At 44.2% G+C, this 23,117-nt stretch overlaps 1 protein-coding gene across 1 annotated transcript; it reads left to right on the forward strand.

Moving 5' to 3' along the window:
* The first annotated feature begins 4,634 nt into the window (after window positions 1-4,634).
* On the forward strand, window positions 4,635-16,958 carry VDAC3 (voltage-dependent anion channel 3). Its single transcript, XM_012655977.1, has 9 exons — window positions 4,635-4,714; window positions 7,360-7,428; window positions 8,231-8,280; window positions 11,172-11,324; window positions 12,140-12,192; window positions 13,449-13,676; window positions 14,965-15,115; window positions 15,945-16,002; window positions 16,432-16,958. The coding sequence occupies exons 2-9, from the start codon at window positions 7,362-7,364 to the stop codon at window positions 16,521-16,523; spliced, it is 852 nt and encodes a 283-aa protein (XP_012511431.1). The 5' UTR covers window positions 4,635-4,714; window positions 7,360-7,361; the 3' UTR covers window positions 16,524-16,958.
* Window positions 16,959-23,117: the final 6,159 nt, after the last annotated feature.

Raw genomic sequence — 23,117 nt, forward strand, 5'->3', positions numbered from 1 at the left:
CAAATTGGTATTAACTGATCAACACATAAGTGCACATATAAGAATAACATCTATTGGATGTCGGGCGGGGGGAGGGAGGAGGAGGGGACGGGTATATGCATACACGAAGAGTGCGATGCGCATCAACCTAGGGATGGAGTCGCTTGAAGCTCGGACTTGGGGGGGTGAGGGGGGGCAAGGGCAACATATGTAAACTAAATATCTGTACCCCCATAATATGCTGAAAAAAAAAAAAGAATTAGTGGCTACCCATGAGCTCTGCACACAGGAGCTGTGGGGACAAAGCAGGTGCCTTGCATCCGGGGTGCCTCCAGGGCGCTGTCCGGTTCCACAGTCGCCCTCCCTCAGAGTCCCCGCAGCCCCGCTCTCCCCGTCAGGGTGAGTCCCACCTGGGTACTTTGCCCGCCTGGTGCTGGGGGGACTGATTTGTGGGGGTGTGACCTTGCCCTCCCGTCCCAGGCTCTTACCCTGAGTGTGTCCAAGCCTGCCCAGACAGGCTGAAGCCCCGCTCTGGGGGGCCAGGCGTTGACTTCTGGACTCTGTCTGTTAGGGGTGAGGTCAGTGGAGCTCCTGGGCCAAGCATCTGCCCCAGGCGGGCTTGGGAGGGGCAAACCTGGGACTTGACCTTAAGCTTTCTGGTTCCAAAGTTTATTCTTCCCTCTGTCCGCGCTATCCAGCTCACCAGCTGCGGTCCATTCCCAAACATCCAGTGGCTTGAAGCCCAGCAGCTGTACGTTCGCCAGAAAACGAAATCCCAGCGAGCACTGCCTGGGCTGCTCCGATTACACGCAACTGCGGGAGGATGTCGCCTTCTTCCCTGAATGATTCTGTATGTAAACGGGATAATAATGTGTCACTGGGAAGTGGTTAAGACTAAATGACTTGTAGGCTGTGTCACCGGGGCTGTGATCTAACCTATGGTGACAAAATTGGTTTCCCCATAAAAACAACTTCATAAACATTTGCCGCCCTTTTGACATTCACTTTAGACTCGGACCATGGTAGAAAGCCCCCAGCACACCGCCCAATCCTAGCTCGTGACTGTTCCCAACCTCACGAAGATCCTGGGTGGGGCTCTGGGGAGCGGGGCGGCGCCGCAGCGGGCTCAGCCGCGGCGCTACCTGGGGTCCTCGCTCCCCCGTGTGGCCGGGAGTGAGGTGAGCGCTCAGAAGGCCCGATGTCACGGCCAGGTACCTGATCTCAGAAGCATTTCCCAATTTCTGGTGGAAATTCCCCACAGAACAGCACTGCCTTTCTCATAAATCTAGGTACTTTCCCACCCTATGAAAGTGAGCCTAACTTTTCTAATTATAAAAGAAATACATGTTTCCAAATTTTAGAAATTTTGGAAAATACATAAAAGAGGGAAGAAGAAAATAGTCACTGTCAAATTTTGGTAAAATTTTCCCAATTTTTTCTGTATGCAGGTACATACACACATATACATGCAGCATTTATTTATTTAATATGTGATATAATTAATCTATTACCAGCTCCGAAACTACCCATTATTAATGCCTACATTTATTCAACGTGCGCCTTCTCCACCCAATCCCATCTGTCTCCCCATCGGAGGTACACACTGATGCTGTTTTGGTGCTTTTATTAGAGACAGGGTCTCACTATGTTGCCCAGGCTGGAGTGCAGTGGCTATTCACAGGTGTGAACATAGCACCTGAAGCCTCAAACTCCTATACTGAAACGATCCTCTTGCCTCTGCCTCCCTAGTAGCTGGGACTACAGGTGAGAGCCACCATATTCAGCTTGATGTTTATGCTTATTATTTCCTTTCTTGTTCTTTTTTTTTTTTTTCCTTGAGACAGAGTCTTACTCTGTCGCCCTGGGTAGAGTGTGGTGTCACATCGTTGCTCACTGCAACCTCAAACTCCTGGGCTCAAGCAATCCTCCTGCCTCAGCCTCCTGAGCAGCTGGGACTACAGTTGCATGCAACCATGCCCAGATAATTTTTCTATTTTTAGTAGAGATGGGGTCCCACTCTTGCTCAGGGCGGTCTCAAACTCCTGAGCTCAAGCAATCCTCCTGCTTCAGCCTCCCGGAGTGCTGGGATTACAGGCGTGAGCTACCACACCCGGCCTCAGCAGGTTATCTTGACTTGCAGTGGGAACCTGCTATACTGTCTCCATGGGCCTCTGGACCCACATGGCTCTGACACTTTGGGGTGTTTCCTTCCCATCAGCTCTGAGCATCATGCCTTGTACATGGTAAGCACTTAGCAAGTGTCTCTCAAAGGAAGGAGGTGAAAGTCCCTTTCCTGCTCTAAAATTCTATGATTCTATCAATTTTATAGGGGCAGAATGCCCATGTTCTCAGGATTTGGATTGAGAAAGTCCTTTCTATACTTCTCAAGAGTTTGCATCCAGTGTGGGTGGGGGAGTGAGAATTGCCTGCAGTTCTGGGATGGCGAAGGCCAGAGTCTTGGTATGGACGCTGTTAATCTGGACCCAGCTCACTTCACAGGGACAGCAAGCAAAGGGAGGATCCCTTCCTGTAGCAGCTGCAATCCTTAACAGCTTTCTTCGTTGCCTTCCTGCTTCAGGTGTTAGGAGAGAGAGCAGGTCTCTGGATTACCTGGGACAGGTGTTGTTAGGTCCCTTCGGAAGAAAGACCTGTGGATAACAGGAGAGGAAGGAAGGAATGTTGCCAAATTTCCATTCAAAGTGCTCTCCACAGCCTTTAACGGCCTAAGGTGCCTAACAAAGGTCAGGTCTGAGCCAAAGTATAGGCTGAAGTTGTGGCTCTAATATTCATGTATACATGAATACGGGTTTTGCCTGCATAGCTTTAAACTCCTATAGCATATTAATTTTAACCTGTGTTGTTAATTAATATATCAGGTAGATTATATATCAGGTAGATTATATGCTGTGGATACATTATTTAATATCTACAATCCTCCAAGTTAAATATTATTTAGTTCAATTTCACAGATGTGGAAACTGAGGCATAGAGGAGTTAAACTGCTTACCTAAGATCACAGGGTTGGCAGAGCTGAGACACAAACCCAGCCTCTTTTGACTGCAAAGCTCATTTTATTTAGGCCACTAGGCTGTATGGCTTTGCTTATGGCATTTATCATATTCTGCCTCATTCAGCAGATATTTGTACAAGTTTTACATTTTGAGTGTCTCGGGGGCTTTTATCTTACTTATTTCTTATTAACTTGAAATGTCTTGCACACAGCAGGCGAATAACAGTACTCGCCATTGATTCAAGCAGCAACTTGGTATTGGGTACTGAGCATCACAGACTTTGCCGGTTCTTCTTGGCCTAACTTTTTATTTTGAAAAATTTAAAACTTATTGAAAAGTTTCAAGAAAACTGCAATGGACACACATATATCTTCCACCTAGCTTCCCCAGTTGTTAACATTTTGTCAATTTGTTTTTTTTCTCTTCGTTTTGGGTCATTTTAGAGTTACTTGCAGACACATATTTCAATTCTATATAGTTTAGCATGTATCTCCTAGAAACAAGTCCATTCTGCATAACTAAGATACATCGCTCTCAGAAAACTTTATGTTGCTAGTGTACTGCTATGGTCTACTTTCAAATTTCCCCAATTGTCCCGATAATGTTCCTCAATAGCTGTTTTTGTTTGGTTTTGATCCAGGGTCCAATTTAGGATCACACATTGCTTTTAGTGTCATATCTTTCTTTTGTCTCCTCTAATCTAGAACAGTTCACTAGCCTTTTTCTTAATCTTTCATGAAATTAACATTTTTGAAGTGACTGGGCATTATTTTACAAGTCCGTCAATTTGGTTTTGTCTTATTATTTACTCATGGAGACAAATTGCACACTTTTGGCAAGAGTATTACCTTTGTGTCCTCTGTGCATCGCACCAGGGGGCACGCGAGGTCAGTGAGGCCCATCCTGGCGATGCTGAGGGGGAGCACTTGGGCAGGGGTGACGCTTTGATGTGAGGGTGCCCTTTTCTCTTAGGAAGTAAGCCATGGGGTGGTATCTGAAGCCACATGGATACCTCAACCGTCCACTGATCATTTTTGCCTGAATCAGTTATTGCTATGTTGGTTCCAAAGTGATGATTTTCTATTTCTATAATTTCTTCTACATTAATTAATTCGTTGGTGTTCTCCCATAAGGAAGTTTCCCCTTCCATCTCCTGTCCCCCTTTGAATGATAACCTACAACTACGTGCGCGATCTCTAGGAAATCACTCACCCCTGGGGACCTATGTTTTCTAAGGCCGACTCTTGAATTTTGGGCAGTGTGGGACGAAATTCCCCAAAGTTGCGCAAGGCACCCGCCAAAGCGCAGGACTGCATCGCACCCCGCAGAGGGACCCTGTCTCCTCCGGCGCCCGCCCCGCGGCTACAGTTACTCGCTACCACCGGGCGTTGTCGCGAGAACGAGCCCTATGCGGACAAAGGTGCAGTCCGCCGACCTCTGCCCCATCACGTCACGCCCCACCCCGCGCGCCGGGCCCTTCTGCGCACGCGCGTACGCGCGCACGAGCAGCCAGACAGTTGGCGGCGCAAACGCGCCCCCGCCGCTCCTCTGCGCGCCTTGTCCCCTGCGCGCGACCGCGGCGCGAAACGACGGCGCAAACGCGGGCAGGGCAGGGCGCGCAGGCGCCGCTGGGAGCGTGAGGCCGCGCAGGCGCGGGCGGCGTTGGTGCGAAGAAGACCTTCAGCGTTGCCCTGGCGGAGCGGAGACGGGCCCTCTGGCCGGAGGTGAGGGGCGAGGCCGCGGCCGGCGATCGGCGGAGGGCCGGGGTGGCGGTGGGCCGCGGCCGCGCAGGGCCCGACGGACCGCTAACGGAGCGCTCGCTCGCGAGGGCGCGGTCTAACGGGACGCGGAGGGCAGGGCACCTGGCCCCGGGCATGTTGCTCTCCGGCCGCCTCGGGGGATGGAGCCGGGCGCCGGGCAGGTGGCGCGCCGAGCCCGACCGTCCCACCGACAGCTGTGCGGACAGGACTTTCCTTCCCGTGTCAGGCTAGGAAGGAGGTTGGTTTCTAGGGAAGTTGGATCCTCGAACCCCAGACTCATCCGCCGCCCTCACCTTCCTCTCTGGGATTGTTGTCGGGCGAGTCCTCCGCTGCCTACGGCAGAGGGAGGATGCTGCAGAGCAAATTAAAAAGGAGAGACGAGGAACAAAAGGGGCTCTTTACTATCAAGTTAGCAATTGTATAAAGCAGTGTTTCCTAGTTAACGCCTTTTTTCCCCGGTCTGCGTCTAATGCAACCTTGGTATATTGTGCATGTCTATGAACAACAAGTGTATTTTGTAGAGCTAGTAGAAATGTGTGATTATAGCTTTATTCTCGAAGTCTCTGAGTCTTCTCGATTTTTGCTTGATCATACCAGCAGTGCATTTCCCCTCGGAGTCATGGGTCTGAAAAAGTAAGCTTGAGCTAGGCAGCATTAAGATCAGTTAGGAAACTAAACTAGCTACACGACTGTTGCATAGTATCTGGTACTAGTTTTGAAAAATAGCAAAGCAAAATGCTAACAGATTGTAATTGGTCCCTAGATGTATGTATGATGCTTCTAAACATTTAAGTTTATCATTTCTCTTGTCGGTGTGAAAAACCAGACTGTAAAGCTTTAACATTTCAATTTGAATATATAGTGGCTGCATTTCTATACTTACCTCCCAAATGATAGACTTCTGGCAAAATTTCAACATGCCAACATCGGTTGTAATCATAAAGAATAGTGTCAAATTAGAATTGGGGATATTTTAAAAGTCTAGAATTGATTATTTGAGTACAAGGGATTGAATTTTAAAATAATTGCTTTGGAAGTGAACTATGAAACCCTGTAGCTTACAGCAAAGTTTTATTATGGTATGAGTCAGTGCATTTATACTACTCTTTCCTTTTAATATGTGATTTTTATACTATTCTCTTTTCTCTAAACTTTATATCATATACACACACACACAATATTCGTCTATCATATTTGACAGTTTTGGGTTAAGGAACACATTTTATATCAATTCCCAATTAAGAAGTGCATCATCCATATATGTTCAGGTATGATAGTATAGGCAGAAGCTTAGCAGAAGTCCAGATTAAGAGCTGGGCTAAATATAAATACTAGTTTGAATGTGTAGATAGTGCAGGTATAACAGTTGCAAGGGCTAGCTGGTACTCTGGATTTTTCTGGTATAGTGGTCAGGCTAATGGTACTGCTGGAGGTGGTTCTGTAATTGGTTAGTCATGGTTTTTGAGTCTGCAAGAGAGACACAACAGAAGCTGCTCCAGGAAAAGATTTCCTGTTATACAAAGAGGGCAAAGGAATAGTATGTTCAGCGTTGCTAATAGCTTCTGAGAATTTGATATGAGGGTCATATTGGCAGTAGAAAAGCTGGGTAAACACTAAATAGGCAAGATGAAAAGTCAAGACACCTTGAGTTTTTGAAGGCTTTAACTTCACAGTTTATATTTATTTTTGGTAAGCAGATCGCTGCAGGTAGAATCGATCCTATTTCTGGTTAATGGAAAAAATTGTAGCACTTTATTTTAAGAAGAGCTTCAAGAGAGGACATATTCTGGATGAATACATTTCAAGTAATATGGTAATTCTTATTTTAAGAACTGAATTTCAGAGTAGCAAAATGTTAACCGTGAGGATTTTAATTGCACCTATTCTTTTTTTTTTTTTGAGACAGTCTCACTGTGTTGCCCGGGCATCAGCATAGCTCACAGCAACCTCAAACTCCTGGGCTCAAGCGATCCTACTGCCTCAACCTCCCAAGTAGCTGGGACTACAGGCATGAACCACCATGCCTGCTTAATTTTTTTTTCTATATATTTTTAGTTGTCCAGATAATTTCTTTCTATTTTTAGTAGAGACGGGGTCTTGCTCTTGCTCAGGCTGGTCTCGAACTCCTGAGCTCAAACGATCCTCCTGCCTCGGCCTCCCAGAGTGCTAGGATTACAGGCATGAGCCACCACGCCTATTCTTAACAGTTCCTTAAAAAATTTACCTTGTTGCTTTATATAGCTCTTTGGTATCATAACAGCCCTAGAAAGATTTTTCTAAGGTAAATTTTGCATATATTTTTAAAAGAAGCACAGTTTAATAAAGCATCTTTTTCAGCCTGTGAGAATTTTCTTTTCTTTGAAATGCAGTCAGAAAAATGATCTTTATGAATCTCATGGGAAAACTCTTTTATTTTCCTTTTATTCTCTTTTTTTAAGGAGCAAGAATTCCTTCTCTTAACTTTGATTGCGTTAGGGTATAAGCATTAAGATGCAAAGGAAGAGAAAACTGTATACCTCTTTTCACGGGAGAAAACAGTGGAAAAAGTAGGGGGTGAATAAATACTAAGTGGTTATTTTTATTATTTTGTCCCCATTTTTCTTTACAAGATATGTGTAACACACCAACTTACTGTGACCTAGGAAAGGCTGCCAAGGATGTCTTCAACAAAGGGTATGGTAAGTACACTATCATAGATCTCTAGTTTGGGCAGAAGTTAATGTCGAATGGCTACTGTGTGTAAGATACTGCCCTAGTAAAGTGCAGGTAAGTCAACATTAATCCACTTTACAAGACTGAAGGGGTATTAACAGGCTGTTAGACTTCTTTATTCAGAGGTGGAATCCCTTATAAGCATTAAAAGCAATTTTGTACATATGCACCTGCATACGCCTGCATATCTATAGAGTAAAATGATATAAATCTATAATATTTATGCCCCCTTTGGCTAGCTCTGGGGACAATTAAAGTAGGGGGTACTTTTTCCCCTCCAAATAATGGCATTGTTTTTAAGAAAGTGAAGGCACAACTTTGACTTCTTTGGAGTAATATATATTCTCTGATCCTAAATAGACATTTCTTTTTAGGTTTTAAAATTTAATCTTTAAATTTAAAATTTTTTTATGCTGTACGCATTTGATTTTTTAATTTTATTTATTTTTAGTAATGTTAATTGTATATTCTAAGCTTATATATATATCAGTATCATTTTCTAGTAATTTTGATCCTTGGAATAGTGCATATTACTTTCATTTGTTTTTTAACTTAATTTAAAAATATATCTTTATTCATTTTGAGGGGCTCAAAAATTATACTTAAGTTATTTTGCTGTAATTCAGTTTCTTATGGAACTCTCACCTGATGAAAATACTATGTGTTTTACACATGGAAGGTACTATGGACTATTTCATAATTTGAGTTACAAAAACTAGAGTGAATGTCATGTTTTATACATTACTGTGTTTTTGTGTGTGTGTCTAGGGTTTGGCATGGTCAAAATCGATCTGAAAACCAAGTCTTGTAGTGGAGTGGTGAGTATCTAATTTTTTTAAATAGATACAGCGTAATTCACTTAAAGGAGCCTGTGTAAGATCATCGTCTAGGGCAGTTGTATGAAACAGCGCACTTGGGGCACGAGGCTGTCTTGCCTGCAGCTTGGTCCTGCTCTGCACTCCAGTGAGCTTCCTTACCCAGCCAGTTAAACCCATAGACAAGTTGAATTTTTGAGGAGACCCTTTGTGTTGGTCATAATAAGAGTATACTGCATCTTACTCTCAGAAGATACAGAATATATATTTTTGACCTATGTCATACCTTTATATTATACTGTCATGAATATATGGGTACTGAAAACTTTATTTACTTTATAATGGGTTCATGGAAGTTTTATTGCCCCTTTTAAAAAAAAAATTTTACTCCCTCTCTCTTCATTATGAGTTGAAAGGAAATGTAGAAATAAAATGTATTTCTGTATGTATGCATGTCAAAGATTATTCTACAGTTTTTATTAATAACTGATCTTCATAAAGTCTTTTTTACTATAAGTTAAGAATATATAGTAAAAGATACGTTGGTGTATTTTCTTTCTTTTCTTTTTTTTTTTTTTTTCTTGGTAAGAGATGGGGGTCTCTGTTGCCCAGGTTGGAGTGCAGTGGCACGGTTATGGCTCACTTGCAGCCTTGAACTTCTGGGCTCAAGTAATCCTCCCACCTTAGCCACCTGAACAGTTGGGACTACAGGCGTGTGCCACCGCACCCGGCTGTATTTTCAGAGCATCATTGACAATAGCTTTTATTCAATAAATCTCAGCAAATAGGTTAACTTTTCATTCATCTTATTCTCTGATTTCTCCTCAGTGGCTGAATCCTTTTTTGATATTTACCCATCCAAATTCATGCAAATTTTATTCCTGGATATAATGATTTAATTAGAAGGACAAAGACATGTGGAATTCCTATAATACTTTGTCATGAACTCAGTATAATCCTGGTTTGTCACTGTCATTCTTTCTCTGGGGTCTCTAAAGTAAACATATGTATGTACCTACCTTACTAACATGGACGTATTGTGTGTATGGTTCTGTTGAAATAGAAAAATTATACTCATTTTGAGTAGGTTTTGGAATTTGCTCAAGTTAGATTTTTGTTGCAAAAATCAACTAAAATTTTATCTCCCTTTCATGCTGCTGTTGTGTGGTAATATTCATTCAGATGGTAAGGAGAAAAGCGCATTTATGTGCTTGTTTTTATGGCTGCTTTTGGTTTCTGGTATTGACCTAGAATATATTTCATTCACTGTTCCAAATTCTTAGATTTTTGTCTTGATATTTTTGTCTTGTGACATATATTTAACAGTAACATTTTTGTTTTTTTTTTGCTTACTAGCACTTAATGTAGAGTTGTGGATGTTATATGCATGTTATAAATGTATTTTGCACTTGTTTGATCTAATTATGAATTTAGACAAAAACTGAATTGTGAATTGTGAGCCTGGAACTCTACTTAAAACAATTCTAGCCTTCTTTTAGAGATTTGTACCTGTGTAAGAAATGATGATAACAAGAAAGAAAGGTAGACTATCCCTCTACCTTAATTTTGTTCATAAAGTTTCCCTAACACCAAAATAAAGCTTTGCATTTGCTATACTTGCCAAATTTGTGAATGGTGAATGTAGAAAATAAAACACTGGGTAGTTGGCTCTACCAAAAGAAAAACAATTGTCACATTAAAGAATTATGCGAACTGTTAAACGTGACTAACATTTTATCGTTTTTTTACTAAGGCCTTGCCCTAAATGTGCAGCATGATATTCTCTTTGAAAGCTTTCTGTGTGGTGCTGATAAACAGATCCTAGTTTCCCAGTTGTCTCATCTGCCTGTGAGCCAGAGTTAGGGAGCGGGGTATTTGTTAAAGGGAGGGTTCATGTTGCAGGCAGTGAAGCAGAACTGGTGAGGGCTGGCAGCATTTCATTAACTGTTGGCAGTATTTCAGAAATGCTCTTTAAAAACAGGGCCAATCAGAATGTTTTTTCTTGACAGTTCATAGACTGTCAGTGACAGGTGTTGACTGTTTGCTTCCCTCTGGAAGGAGACCTATTTCTAACTGCTTATTGTCATATGACTGAAAGGACACCTAACTAGGGAGGAGGATATATTTTAAGTCATTCATAGTAGCTATTTGATAGAAAGCACTTTAAAAGGTAGACAGGATGGAGAAGGGGAAACAGGGATAAATTATGGCATTCCATTTGATTGTGAAAAATGGATCGATACTTTCAAATGTTAAAATTTTTTATGCTAAAAGTTTTGGGGATAGCTTTGTGGACAAAAGCAATATAGTTTTCGCAACAGTGTGAATGTACCTAATGCCACTTCACTGTATACTTAAAAATTGTTAAAACGGTAAATTTTATGTCAAATGTATTTTACCACCATAAAAATAATTAAAAAAAATAATATAGTGTTGACCGTATTAAAAGGGAAGAGGGTAGTGTTTTGGGATTTTTAAAGACCTTTAAATTAACTAGTAGTTGAAAGGTGTAACAGAGAACAGAGAACTGGTAATTTTTTTAGGTCATGAAGTTAAAATGTTTAAGAGTCAATATTTTTGTTTTTTTAGTAAAGGCATTTAATTCCAGTAAAGGTATTTCTCTTTTAAAGGAGAGAGTTTAAGATTCCTAGCTAGAGAGAGAGCATATGGAACAAGAAACATCAGTAAGAGAAGCAGAGTGATGGGAAGATCTAAACTGGTTGCAGGACGTAGCGGCTGGAGAGACGGGGAAGCGGGGAGGAAGCTGCTGCAGCGGAGGGCTGTGGCGGACGGAGAGCCGTGCTGGCCAGCGAGGCCCCGGACCCTGTTTCTCAAGTGAATGTCTCCTGTTCCATGAGCTAATTGTAAAGTAATTATTCTTTCTTCCTTACTAGGAATTTGCTACTTCTGGTCATGCTTACACCGATACAGGGAAAGCGTCAGGCAACCTAGAGACCAAATATAAGGTCTGTAACTATGGACTTACCTTCACCCAAAAATGGAACACAGACAATACTCTTGGGACAGAAATTTCTTGGGAGAATAAGGTAAGAGAAAGCATTAGAAGTTACTTGTAAGTTCACTTTATCTTGCAGATTGTGTGATGAGCAAATCCCAAGTGTAATCTAAACAAGATCTTGCAACCTATCAAGTAGCCATATTTTTCCTCAGCATATGGCCTTTTTTGGTATGTCTTATGTTTCTAGAAAATAAGGCTGTGTTTGTGATTACTCTAATCATTACATTACATCTTTGTTCTGACCAATTCTGTCTTAAACAGCTGAGCCTCTCCTGGTTAGAACAAACTATTTACAGTAATTTGGTTTAGTTTTATAATCATCGCAAAATTGGCTTGACAGGGAAATTTTTCTAAGATTCTCTGTTTTCAAGGAGAAAACCTGTTAGCAGATATTTGTCGGGTGCCCACTATGCACAGAGCACTGTCTTTTGAGGTATGTCTGTGTGGACATTTCCATATATAGGTAATGTACATGTATAGCTGAGTAAGTTACTTTCTTGGCCTGTTAAATGTCAGGTTATCTCATTACCGCAATTTCAAGAGACTATTAAGGTTATCTTCAGGAATTCTGTTGGTTTTGAACTGAAATTTATGTTACATGCTGAAATAGGATTCGCCCCCTTTTTTGGTGGGCAAACCATGATGAAGGCTGGGTGAGGGGAGAGGAGTTGAGGGGACAGGAGGATGGGGAGCTAACTTATTGCATAATTTAATACTTGGCTCTCTTTAATGACTTCGTTTTTTCATTAGAGAGGAAGTTAGAGGAAACTTTAGAATTGGTTTCTTGAGTTGGATGAAGAATTGAAAATTACTAATTGTTAATTTTAAATCTTTGTTTTTCAGTTGGCTGAAGGGTTGAAACTGACTCTTGACACCATATTTGTACCGAACACAGGGTAATTATCGAAACCCTATTTTCTGAAATGTTTTTGGAGCCTGAACGGGTAGAGAGCTCTAGACTAGTAAGATGCAGTGCGAAGTTTGGAAGTAGGAGGAACTTAGGAGTTTCTCTTAGGAATACTGGAGACCTTGCATATGCAGGAAAGGCGAAGGAAGACCCCCCTTGAGGCAGGATAAAATTTTGATTTGAAAATTGAATAGATGAACAAAAATTTGTAAATCTATCCCAAAGAGACACATAGCAGAAAAAGTTTAGGAGCTAGAAGGGTCTTGAGACCATAGATAAATCTTAAGCTGTTCTAAAGATTGATGAACATGGTATTTTGCTGAGAAAGTTAATTTCTTAAGAGGGACTCTCCTGGCTCTAGAAGTTCGTAACTAGCAGGTCTGCTACTGACCTGATTGCTCAGCTTCTGTAAATCCCCAACTTCCTGGCCTCAGTTTCCTCATGTAGAAAGTGGGGATTGCATCATTCCCCTGCCTAACGTGGGGCCGTGCTGTCTGAAGGGCAAGGTGCTAGATAAACGCAAAGCGACATTTCCTCTCGGCTGCAACAGCAGGCGTGTTCTTCCTGCCACACACTCTTGATTATCTTTAGGGCAGATATCCTCATAAGAGGCTTGATTGGAACAGGACAAGGACTACTAAGAACTAATTTCATGTTTTTAGTATTGTCCTTCAAAAAAAGTACACGACTCTCCATAATAGGTTAATCATTTGTGTCGAGTGTTACTTTTGTGGCATTTGAGATTTGGCTTCTTGTGTGTCTGTGTACTGTACGTGATTATTCAGATTATTAATCTTCCCCTGAGATACTCATTTCTTCTTATGCTTTTGTTTGTGCCTGTATGCAGTTAATCATGAAGTGCCCTATTACTTGATCTCATAATGAGGAATAGATAATAATAGTGTATACATTTCTAATCCTAACAAAATTGTCTTTGTAGAACTAAGTCATTTGAAACATTTTTACTATATGTATGTCATACACCAAAGTAATATTTACAGTTCACGCCTGTAATCGTAGCACTTTGGGAGGCCGGGGTGGGAGGATCGCTTGAGGCCAGGAGTTTGAGATTGCAGTGAGCTATGATCATGCCACTGCACTCTGCCCAGACAACAGAGCGAGACCCTGTCTCAAAAAAAAGAAAAAAATTGACACCTGGGGAGAGAGAGGATCTTACTCTAAAAATTCCTGGACAGTAGTAAAAAATGCATGTTGTTTTCATTTTGTTGTTTTTGTTTTCTACAGAAAGAAGAGTGGGAAATTGAAGGCCTCCTATAAACGGGATTGTTTCAGTCTTGGCAGTAATGTTGATATAGATTTTTCTGGACCAACCATCTATGGCTGGGCTGTGTTGGCCTTTGAAGGTTGGCTTGCTGGCTATCAGATGAGTTTTGACACAGCCAAATCCAAATTGTCACAGAATAATTTTGCCCTGGGTTACAAGGCTGCAGACTTCCAGCTGCACACACATGTGTGAGTGTTTATAGTTTATTCCTTTTTAGTATCAGCGCAGTCACCCAAAAAGATGATAGCCATTTGCATTTGCATGCTAGAAGGATAGAAGTGATAGTGCTTGGGTTTACTGTGCCTTGATGAACACCCAGCCTTGCTGTACTGTTTTCATGGTCAGCAAAACCTGGCCTGGAGGCCAGTGCATGTGGCGTGTAGTGCAGTGCTGCTGGCAGTTCCTGGCCCTCAGCCTTTACCCCAAACATCAGGAAGCTCTAGAATCTGTAGCGCCACTGGGATGGAGAGATCCCAGAGCATGATTTACCTCCTGGTAAAGGGATCCTTTGGAGATGTTTGTGCTTCCTCTGGTGCCCTCTCATCTTGACAGTATCTGGAAGCGGGTCTGTTTGGATCACAAGAACAACCACCCAATTGATTTGAGCATCCATAGTAATTCTGTGGAGGTTTTCAGGTATCTTGGTAGGAACCCAGCTACCCCTATTGCATTCAGAAGTAACCAGAGTCCTCCGAGCAGTCCTGGGATTCTGTTACGTACACTGCAACCTGTTGGCTGAATGAATCTGAACTTTTAAGTTGTGTTTTATGTCTTGGCCTATTGGACACTGCTACTATGCTAGGAAGAAAAAGCCATGTGTTTTTAAAGTGTCGCAGATTGCTCTCTGCTAGGTACTCTAATTCACTTATGACAGCTAAAACAAAATCAAGCAATGGTATAGACAGAATTATTGAAATTCATGAAATAATATTCTCAGGAAAACCATGAAAACCCAAGGACTAACCTCTGGGATGCTTTGAAGCAATAATTTAGGTACTTCTCTGGAGCATTGCACCTTAGATATTATAGGGAGGGTGCTTTGTAACTCTAGGATTGTGTTTTAAATGAAATCCAGAATTGGTTTTATTCCTGTACTTCTACCTCTCTATATTTCTTTTGCAGAATCTTTATTGACCTCTACTTGAAGTTTCTAAGTTCTATGAACATCCCAAAGAGATCTGTAGATTATCTTTGCCTGAGGTGGCTGCCTTTGTGCATAATTGAATTGTGTCTAAGAAATTTACATCCTGTGGAGGAGCCAAGTAAATAGAGCAAGAGTTACTGTGTTTTAATTAAGCAGCTACAAATCCTATAACTGGATTTAGTTCCTTGTTTAGTAGTCATATATGCTAGAAATTGCTGAAATCCGTAGTTGCAAAATGGGATTCTTGTTTAGATAGTCGTAGAATTTATTTCCATGCCATAACAACGGTACAAACTAGATGTTTGCGACTTTTTCTTATACGATAAAAACAGGAACGACGGCACTGAATTTGGAGGTTCTATCTACCAGAAGGTTAATGAGAAGATTGAAACGTCAATAAACCTTGCTTGGACGGCTGGCAGCAACAATACACGTTTTGGCATCGCTGCTAAATACAAGCTGGACTGTAGGACTTCTCTATCTGTAAGAACGTGCTGCCAGATTGGATCTGCGCTTAGGTTTTCGTATCAGTTGTAAATGAGTGTTGTGATGTGGTTGTAGTTTGCATGCTCTCGATTGACTTTGATGAGCTGGCTCATTGTGCAAAGAGCATTATGCCTGAAGTTAGGACGTGGGGGTTCTCGTCCCAGCTCTTCCTGTATTCAGCTGTCATCTGACCTTCTTAAGTCATTTTCTCTGTTTGGCCCAAGAGTTTTCTTATCTGTAAATTCAGGGGATTAGATGACTAGACCTGTTGCTATCAGTAATTGTTATTAATAATAACACTAATTGAGCTCTTAAGCTCCAGGTACTGTGCTAAAGACTTTAGGTATATTATTTCATTTAATCCTCAGGACTACTCCATGTGGTGAGTAATGTTATCCTCATCACCATTTTACAGGTGAGAAAACTGAGCCTTAGAAAGGTCAGGTAACTTGCCCAAGGTCACACAGTAGGTGGCAGTGCCAAGATTTGAACGTAGTCTCATTTTTCTGTCCCCAGAGTTCATGGTGTAACCACTGTCAGGTTGTCAACTGGCATCTCAAAGAGTTCAGTACACAGGGGTGTTTCGCTGCACAGTATTGTTTAAAGATCTGCTTGGGGCCTTGGAGCATGCAGTCTCATGTCCCTAGAATCCCTGTCAGTCCTATCGACTTCTTAAAAGAATTATCTTTTTATTTATTAAATTTCCAGTTTCAGTAATTCTATGGTGCTTTTAGCTTTGGAAACCTGAGGCATGAAGTGGTGGTTGTACTGGCTGCGATATGAAATCGATTGTTCCCTAACTTACTATTCCATCTCTTCATCTTAGGCTAAAGTAAATAACGCCAGCTTGATTGGACTGGGTTATACTCAGACCCTCCGACCAGGTAAGTAAAGGAATTAATAACAGCGGGGTTGGGGTAGAAAGTGATAGAGGAATAATAAAAATAAGCTACAAAACAACGTATAATCACTATAGGTTGATTTGAGACCATTTTATAACATTTGGTGTCCAGACAGAAAGTAAAACAAATCAAGTACTTTTGCTTAAAATAAATTATATATTTCTAACTGTAAATTGGTCACTCTGACCTTTCAGTTTGGTTGATCACTCCTTGCCCTTAATCCTGAACTCCAAAGGTTTGCCATGATCATGCTGTGCTCGTTACAGATCAGATGATTATATATAACCCTGGGCCAATTTAGTAATAATGGCTGTGTGCTTATGATCCATAGCTTCCATCTATTATTTCTAGAAAATTCAGATGTGATTGTAATACCTGTTACAAGTGATTGTGGTGTTTTCTTCTTCCTAGGCGTCAAACTGACCCTATCAGCTTTAATCGATGGAAAGAACTTCAATGCAGGAGGTCACAAGGTTGGGTTGGGATTTGAACTGGAAGCTTAATGTGGTTTGAATAGAGCATCAGATTTGTCCCTGGAAGTGAAGAGAAATGAACCCACTATGTTTTGGCCTTAAAATTCTTCTGTGAAATTTCAAAAGCGTGAATGAACTTTTTATTCTTCCAAAGAATTGTAATCCTCCCCACGCGGAAGTCTAGAGATTGCAGGTCCACCCTGAGGGAGGTGCTTGGAGGCATGCCTGGAAGTTGTCATGTTTGTGCCACATTTCAGTTCTGCAGTGTTAATTTAAATGTGTTCTCAGCGACAATGTAGTGTCATGTTAAAGGAAATGACCTGACCCTCCAGTTTGTACATCACGTCCTGCATGTCCCACACCACTTTTTCATGACCTTTTAATATATTGGTCTCTGTGCTGTAGTGGAATCTTTGGTTTTGCATCAGAGTCAAATAAAATAAACCCATCACATTTGGAACATAACTGCTCACCTGACTTGCTAGTGGTGGTTTTCTTGTTTGATGAGATTCATTTTGAAAAATACTTGACAGGTGGGGTTTGTGTCTGAAGTGTCCTTGCTGTTGTCTGCCCTTCAGCTCTGTTGCTCCCGTGGCTCAGGCTGAGGGAGGAGGAGTGAAGGTGGCTCAGCTGGGGAGCAGCGCATCCGTGTGAGCGCCCTGAGCAAGGACTCGGAGCGGGGCTGAAACACCGGGCAAGGAGAGTGCGGTTGGGGTGTGGGGGGCGGGGCCGGAGCTGGGGGACACGCATCTGCGGCTCCTCCTGGTGTCAGAAACGCTGTGATCACTAGCTCTACAAAAATGATGACCAAAGAATGTTGTGAGTCCCAATTTAGAAATGAGCAGATGATAATGTCCTCAGGGCTAAATCATCTATCTTTCTAAAAATAGAACTCACGCTTTTTTTTTTAAATACAGAAGTAACATACGCTGTTAGCAACAAATTCAGTTATCTTAGAAGTAATTAAAAATGAAAATTCTGATGGGCGTGGTGACTCACATCTGTAATCCCAGCACTTTGGGAGGCCAAAGCAGCAGGATCGCTTGAGGCCAGGTAAGAGCAAGACCCCCCATCTCTACAAAAAAATAGAAAAATTAGCCAGGCCTGGTGGCGTGTGCCTGTAGTCCCAGCTGCTCAGGAGGCTGAGACAGGAGGATCCTTTGAGCCCAGGAGTTTGGGGTTGCAGTGAGCTGTGATCACACCACTGCATTCCAGCCTGGGCGACAGAGTGACACCTGTCTCTAAACAAACAAAAAAAAATCACACTATGTTTTAACACTGACATGAAAAGTGAAAAGTTACAGAATATGAAGAAATTGCTTGCTTAGTTTGCAGACGGGTTGTCTTAAAAACAACTATGCGTAGATACATTTGCTCTTGAAAAATTTCAGTGCAAGGCGTTCGCCACCACCAAAGATGATCTTGACTAGACAATATTCTTTACCCAAATTATAGGTAATAACTAGACATCACTTATGTTGGAAAATATGATACCAACGGCATCATATAATTTTATTTTCTCAATGTTTTTGTGGGATGAACTACCACTGTAAAGTAAAACAGGAAAGGAAAAGGGGTAAACCGTAACTCAGGCTGTCTTGTTAACACCTGAGTCTAACTGACCCTGTATCTTCCTGGCAAGTTCTTCCTCTGCAGCACGAGTGTGGACGGGGTGTTGGATGGGCCAACCAGTGCCGTGCACAGGAGTCCACTGTGGGGTAGGGGAGGAATGAGCACTCTGTGTCCCAGGACTGTTCTGTGGCAGTTGTCCCCAACATTTTCGACACCACGGGCCAGTTTCATGGAAGACAATTTTTCCATGGATGGGGTGGGGGTGGGGGGAATGTTTTGGGATGATCGAAGTGCATTACACGTATTGTGCTGTCAAACCTCTCTGCTAGCGATAATCGGCTTCACCTCAGATCACAGGCATTAGGTTCTCACAAGGAGGCGCAGCCTAGATCCCGCGCATGCGCGGTGTACAGCAGGGTTCGAGCTCCTGTGAGAATCTAATGCCCCGCTGACCTTCCAGGAGGCAGAGCTCAGGCGGTGATGCGAGCGATGGGGAGCGGCTGTAAGTACAGGTGAAGCTTCGCTCGCCTGCTGCTCGCTCCTGCTCTGCGGCCCGGTTCCTACAGGCCCTAGTACCGGTCCATGGCCTGGGGATTGGGGACCGCAGACCTACAGGGCACTTCTGCTCAGTCTGGCGGTGGTCAGGGGGAGGGTGGAAATGACGGGCTGCCCGGAAGTGCTGAGGAGGTGCACCTGGGTGTTTCCTAGGCATTTACCTGTGGGGTTAGGGATCTACAGCCTGAATTGGATGCATAGGGTATTATTATAAGTTTATATTTTTTCCCCTTGTGCTACCGCTTTTAAATTATTTAATTTATGTTGTAGAGCTGAAGAGCCAGACGCTGCGTGCTGATACAGTAATACAAATACGGACGTAGGTGGTTTAAGGTCAGTCTTTGGGCAGTAACCACACTGAATCCGTGGCTGGCTCTGCTGTGTCCTGGCACCTCCTCATCCAGCGAGTCCTTAAGCTGTTGAGAAAGGAAAGCTCGTGAGCTGATGCGCCAGGCACTGTGCGGGCGCCTTCTAGCAAGTAGCCCATTCAGTGCTCACGACAGTGATGCAGACGTCAGCAGGAAGGCAGGCCCTGAGGGGCGTCCTGGGGCACAGCTGCTCCCGCTGATGTCTGGGGGCTCCCTTCTCTGCGCTGTGAGACAGGCGTGTGCTGCCCCAGCCTTCCTGCCTTCCCTCCCCTCCTCTCTTTCTCCCCATGCAGCCTCCTAACTCCCATGGCCACTCATTCATTCGCCTTTGTGTTGTTTTTTTTTTGAGACAGTCTCACTCTGCTGCCCAGGGACTAGAGTGCCATGGCATCAGCCTAGCTCACAGCAGCCTCAAACTCCTGGGCTCAAGCGATCCTCCTGCCTCAGCCTCCTGAGTAGCTGGGACTACAGGCATGCGCCACCAGGCCCGGCTAATTTTTTTTTCTATACATTTTTAGTTGCCCAGCTAATTTATTTCTATTTTTTAGTAGAGACGGGGTGCCTTTGTGTTTTAAATTGATTCATTCAGGACACTGCGAGGAGGATCCCATCTCCCTTTGAGGCTTACCCTCAAGATAACCCATTTAGCTTCACCACAGCCGCGGGCTTTGCCCTGGGAGCAGAAGGCTAACATTCTGAGAGATACGAAGTGGTCAGTGGGCTTCGATTCAGTACCTTCACTCTGGGGACTTTACCTTGGGGGGTCGTCTCGCGTGCAAGGTTTCTGACTGCAGTGCTCTTAAAGCGGTGAAAACCTGATAGCCATCCAAATGTACAGCAAGGCAATGGGTCGATAAATCATGGTGTATTCAGTAAATGGAATATTATTCGGTCCTCAAAAATCATAGTTTAAAAAAAATTTTTTTAAGAGACAGATCTGTTGTCCAGGCTGGTCTTGACCTCCTGGGCCCGATTGATCCTCCTGCCTTAGCCTCCCAAGTTGCTGGGACTACAGGTGTGTGTCACCATGCCCGGCTAAAGTCATGTTTTTGAAGAAAGCATAAGGAAGTGTTCACAAGATAATGTTAAATAGAAAAAGCAGAGTAAACTAATCTCAATTTTAAAAAAAATGTATATACAATATAGGAGAAAATGCTCCAAAATGTTAATACTCATTGTCTCAGGAAGGTGGAATTATAAGTAATTTTTATTTACTTTATACTTACTATATTTTTCCAGTTTTCTACAGCAAATTTCTTCTGTAGTTAGGAAAAAGCCCTCTAATGAGTGGTATTGCCTGAGAAAGGCAGAGGCCCCTGCAGGCAGCACGTCCAGCAGGTGGCGGGTAAGCTCCATCAGGCTCCCAAGGCTTCGGCAAGAAACCCCCGTCCCTGCTTGCCACCCCAGGACAGGGACCCAAATGGAGAGATCATCAAAGTATTCGTGTTGCTTTTGATAAGAAGCTAATAGGCATGAGTTAACACAACATATTTTACATATTAATGACTTCTGTAAGTGACTGGGAAGATGTCGCGGTCCATTGCTAATCCATCAGCATACTCTGAGTATCTGCTCAAGGGATGGAGGAGGACAATAAATGCCCTAAAATTTCATTTGGCTTCTAAATGTCCTTGGAGGCTCACTGTTCCCTGTCTGGGCGTTAGGTGCTAGAACCTTGCATAGGATGAGATCAAGAAAGAGCCGAAGCCACTTCTGTGCCACCCTGTGTCATTGCCCGTAAACACGTGTGTGGGACTGCTGTGTCTTCTCGTCCAGACCGTCCTGAGACCGCAGCCTCTGCTTGTGTGCGCGGAGCTCTTTGATTTGGTTTCTTCTGCTCGTTTGCCTGTGGAAACAAATCCTGCTCTTGCCCTCCACTTAAATGTCGGCATTCAGGTTCCATCCTCAACTTCCTCTGTTCTCCAGCCTGGTTCTTGATACGCGTGTGTTACGTTCGAGTCAGGAGCTTTTCCAGGTCACATCCACCCTCCTCATAGACTCTGATGTGCCTCAGGGGCCTTCCAGGATAAGCAGTTCTGACGATAGCACCGTCCTGCCTCACCCAGCTTTTATACAAATTGTAAGTTAAGACAAGGCCAAACACAGCGTCCTCACCATCGATAGAGGCCGGCGCATGCTGTGGCTTGCGGTGAGGGCGGTGTGGGAGCGGGGCAGGCCTCCCTCCACCCAGGTTGGGCGGCACGGGCGAGGGGGCCGTTCTGTGCGCTGAGGTCAGTCTCGCTCCCGAGAGGAAGACGGGAGGAACTGACTCCCATGGGCCCAGTTCTTCCTTCCCGAACATACCAATGAAGTACACTCCTTCCCGCTGGGGAGTGGACAGAAGGGGACGGAGAGGCAGGAGTGGGTGCTGCATGTGGCCCAGTCACGTGGAGGGGAATGATAAGAAGGGGCGCACTATTCACTGTGTGCTTTTTAAGCCACAGTCAGCCCCTTCGTTGTCCTCGAGGTCTGGCTTGTCCTCCTAGGAAATGTGTCCGAATCCTGAGGTGCCGGGGTGAGTGGAGTAGGGACCGACACGTCTTCCTGGGGTGCTGATGTATCTGCTCTGCTGCCCTTGAACACGACGCCGCCGTCTGCCTCCTAGAGCCAACGCTTCCCCCAGCTCGCGTCCCTCGCAGAGCTCCTGCCTGGACTGCACACCTTTATTCCAAACTGCCTGTCGGCCGTCTCCCCTCGGGTATTTTGCCAGCATCCGGGACTCACAATTCCCCAAGCTGAACCTGGGCCTCCGCTTTGCACTTGGACGCTCGGCAAATTCCCACCTCTTTTCTGAAAATTGCCCTGACCTCCCCAAGCCGCTTAGCGGCCTTCCCTGGGCTCCTGCTGCCCACGAACGTGGCCCTGCTGTGCTGCAGTGTGCCTGTCTGTCCCCTCTCCTGCCTCGGAGCTCCTAGAAGGCTGCCTTTTTGTCTTCCTGCCTCCAGTGGCCAGGCCGCCATGGGCACTCAGACGTCCGCTGAGTGAATGGGCAGCGCCATCCATCAGGCGGGGGCCCGGCCCGGCTGCCCGGCCATGGGGTTTCTTGTCCGGATTGAGCTTCTCCTTCGGCAAGTGCTCATAGTTCCCTGTGGCCATCGAAGCAGCGCAGGTAATTCCTGGCGTTTCTGAGCACTCCTCGAAACTCTGAACTATGACATAACTAACTCCCAGAGAGGTGACTTCTCTGCAGCATTTCCGAGGGGGCTGAAAAGACAGCCATCGTTGCAATTAAACTCGACCCCACTAGGTGCCGCTGTTGCCGCTGCGACCAAAGCCGAGGGCCCGGTTACCTGGTCTGCGCTTCTCCCAGGTCATTCAGTCCTTCCTGATTTTGACCTTGCCCCCTTCCCTACTGACTCATAGTTTGGAATTTCTAAATTCAGGGTTTTTTTTTTTTTTTTTTTTTTGAGACAGAGTCTCATTCTGTTGCCTGGGCTAGAGTACCGTGGTATCAGCCTAGCTCACAGCAACCTCGAACTCCTGGGCTCAAGCGATCCTCCTGCCTCAGCCTCCCGAGTAGCTGGGACTACAGGCATGCGCCACCATGCTCGGCTAATTTTTTCTATACATTTTTTAGTTGTCCAGTTAATTTTCTTTCTATTTTTTTTAGTAGAGACGGGGTCTCGCTCTTGCTCTGGCTGGTCTTGAACTCCTGAGCTCAAATGATCCTCTCCTTCCTGGGCCTCCCAGAGTGCCAGGATTACAGGCGTGAGCCACCGCACCCAGCCTCAGGGTTTGGTTTAACCTTTAAATGGAAAGTCTTGAGAAAGGCAAGGAAATTCCCCATTCTACTCTGGCCAAATTCCCTCGTGCTTAAAGGAGGTTTGTTCTAGTCACGTGGAGGACAGTTGGGCTTCCTCATTGAGTCTGAAACTCTTCACTTAAATCCTCTTTAATTCCACATATGTTTGTTTCCTCTGTAGAAACAGACAGAATAGGCCCCTCACCCTGTCTCCCTGGGCTTCCTCTCCAAGTCGTTGCTCCCCTAGCGCAGGGTTCCTGGTCAAAGCTCCCTCCCAGCCCCCGCAGGGCCGGCTTTCCGTGGAGACCTGGCTGGGGCTCTGCAGGCTGCACGGGAAACCTGGCCCGCGCTGGCCCTGGGGCCACTGGCTGCCTCTCCCTGCCCCAC

This window comes from Propithecus coquereli, unplaced genomic scaffold, assembly GCF_000956105.1.
Source record: "Propithecus coquereli isolate 6110/MARCELLA unplaced genomic scaffold, Pcoq_1.0 Scaffold496, whole genome shotgun sequence".
Classification (NCBI taxonomy): domain Eukaryota; kingdom Metazoa; phylum Chordata; class Mammalia; order Primates; family Indriidae; genus Propithecus; species Propithecus coquereli.

Bases quoted from the DNA above. Each gene is read 5' to 3' on its own strand.
- VDAC3 (XM_012655977.1), top strand. From the start codon at position 7,362: ATGTGTAACACACCAACTTACTGTGACCTAGGAAAGGCTGCCAAGGAT. The intron at 12,193-13,448 runs GTAATTATCGAA...TGTTTTCTACAG, and splicing joins ATATTTGTACCGAACACAGG to AAAGAAGAGTGGGAAATTGA. The intron at 15,116-15,944 runs GTAAGAACGTGC...TCTTCATCTTAG, and splicing joins ACTGTAGGACTTCTCTATCT to GCTAAAGTAAATAACGCCAG.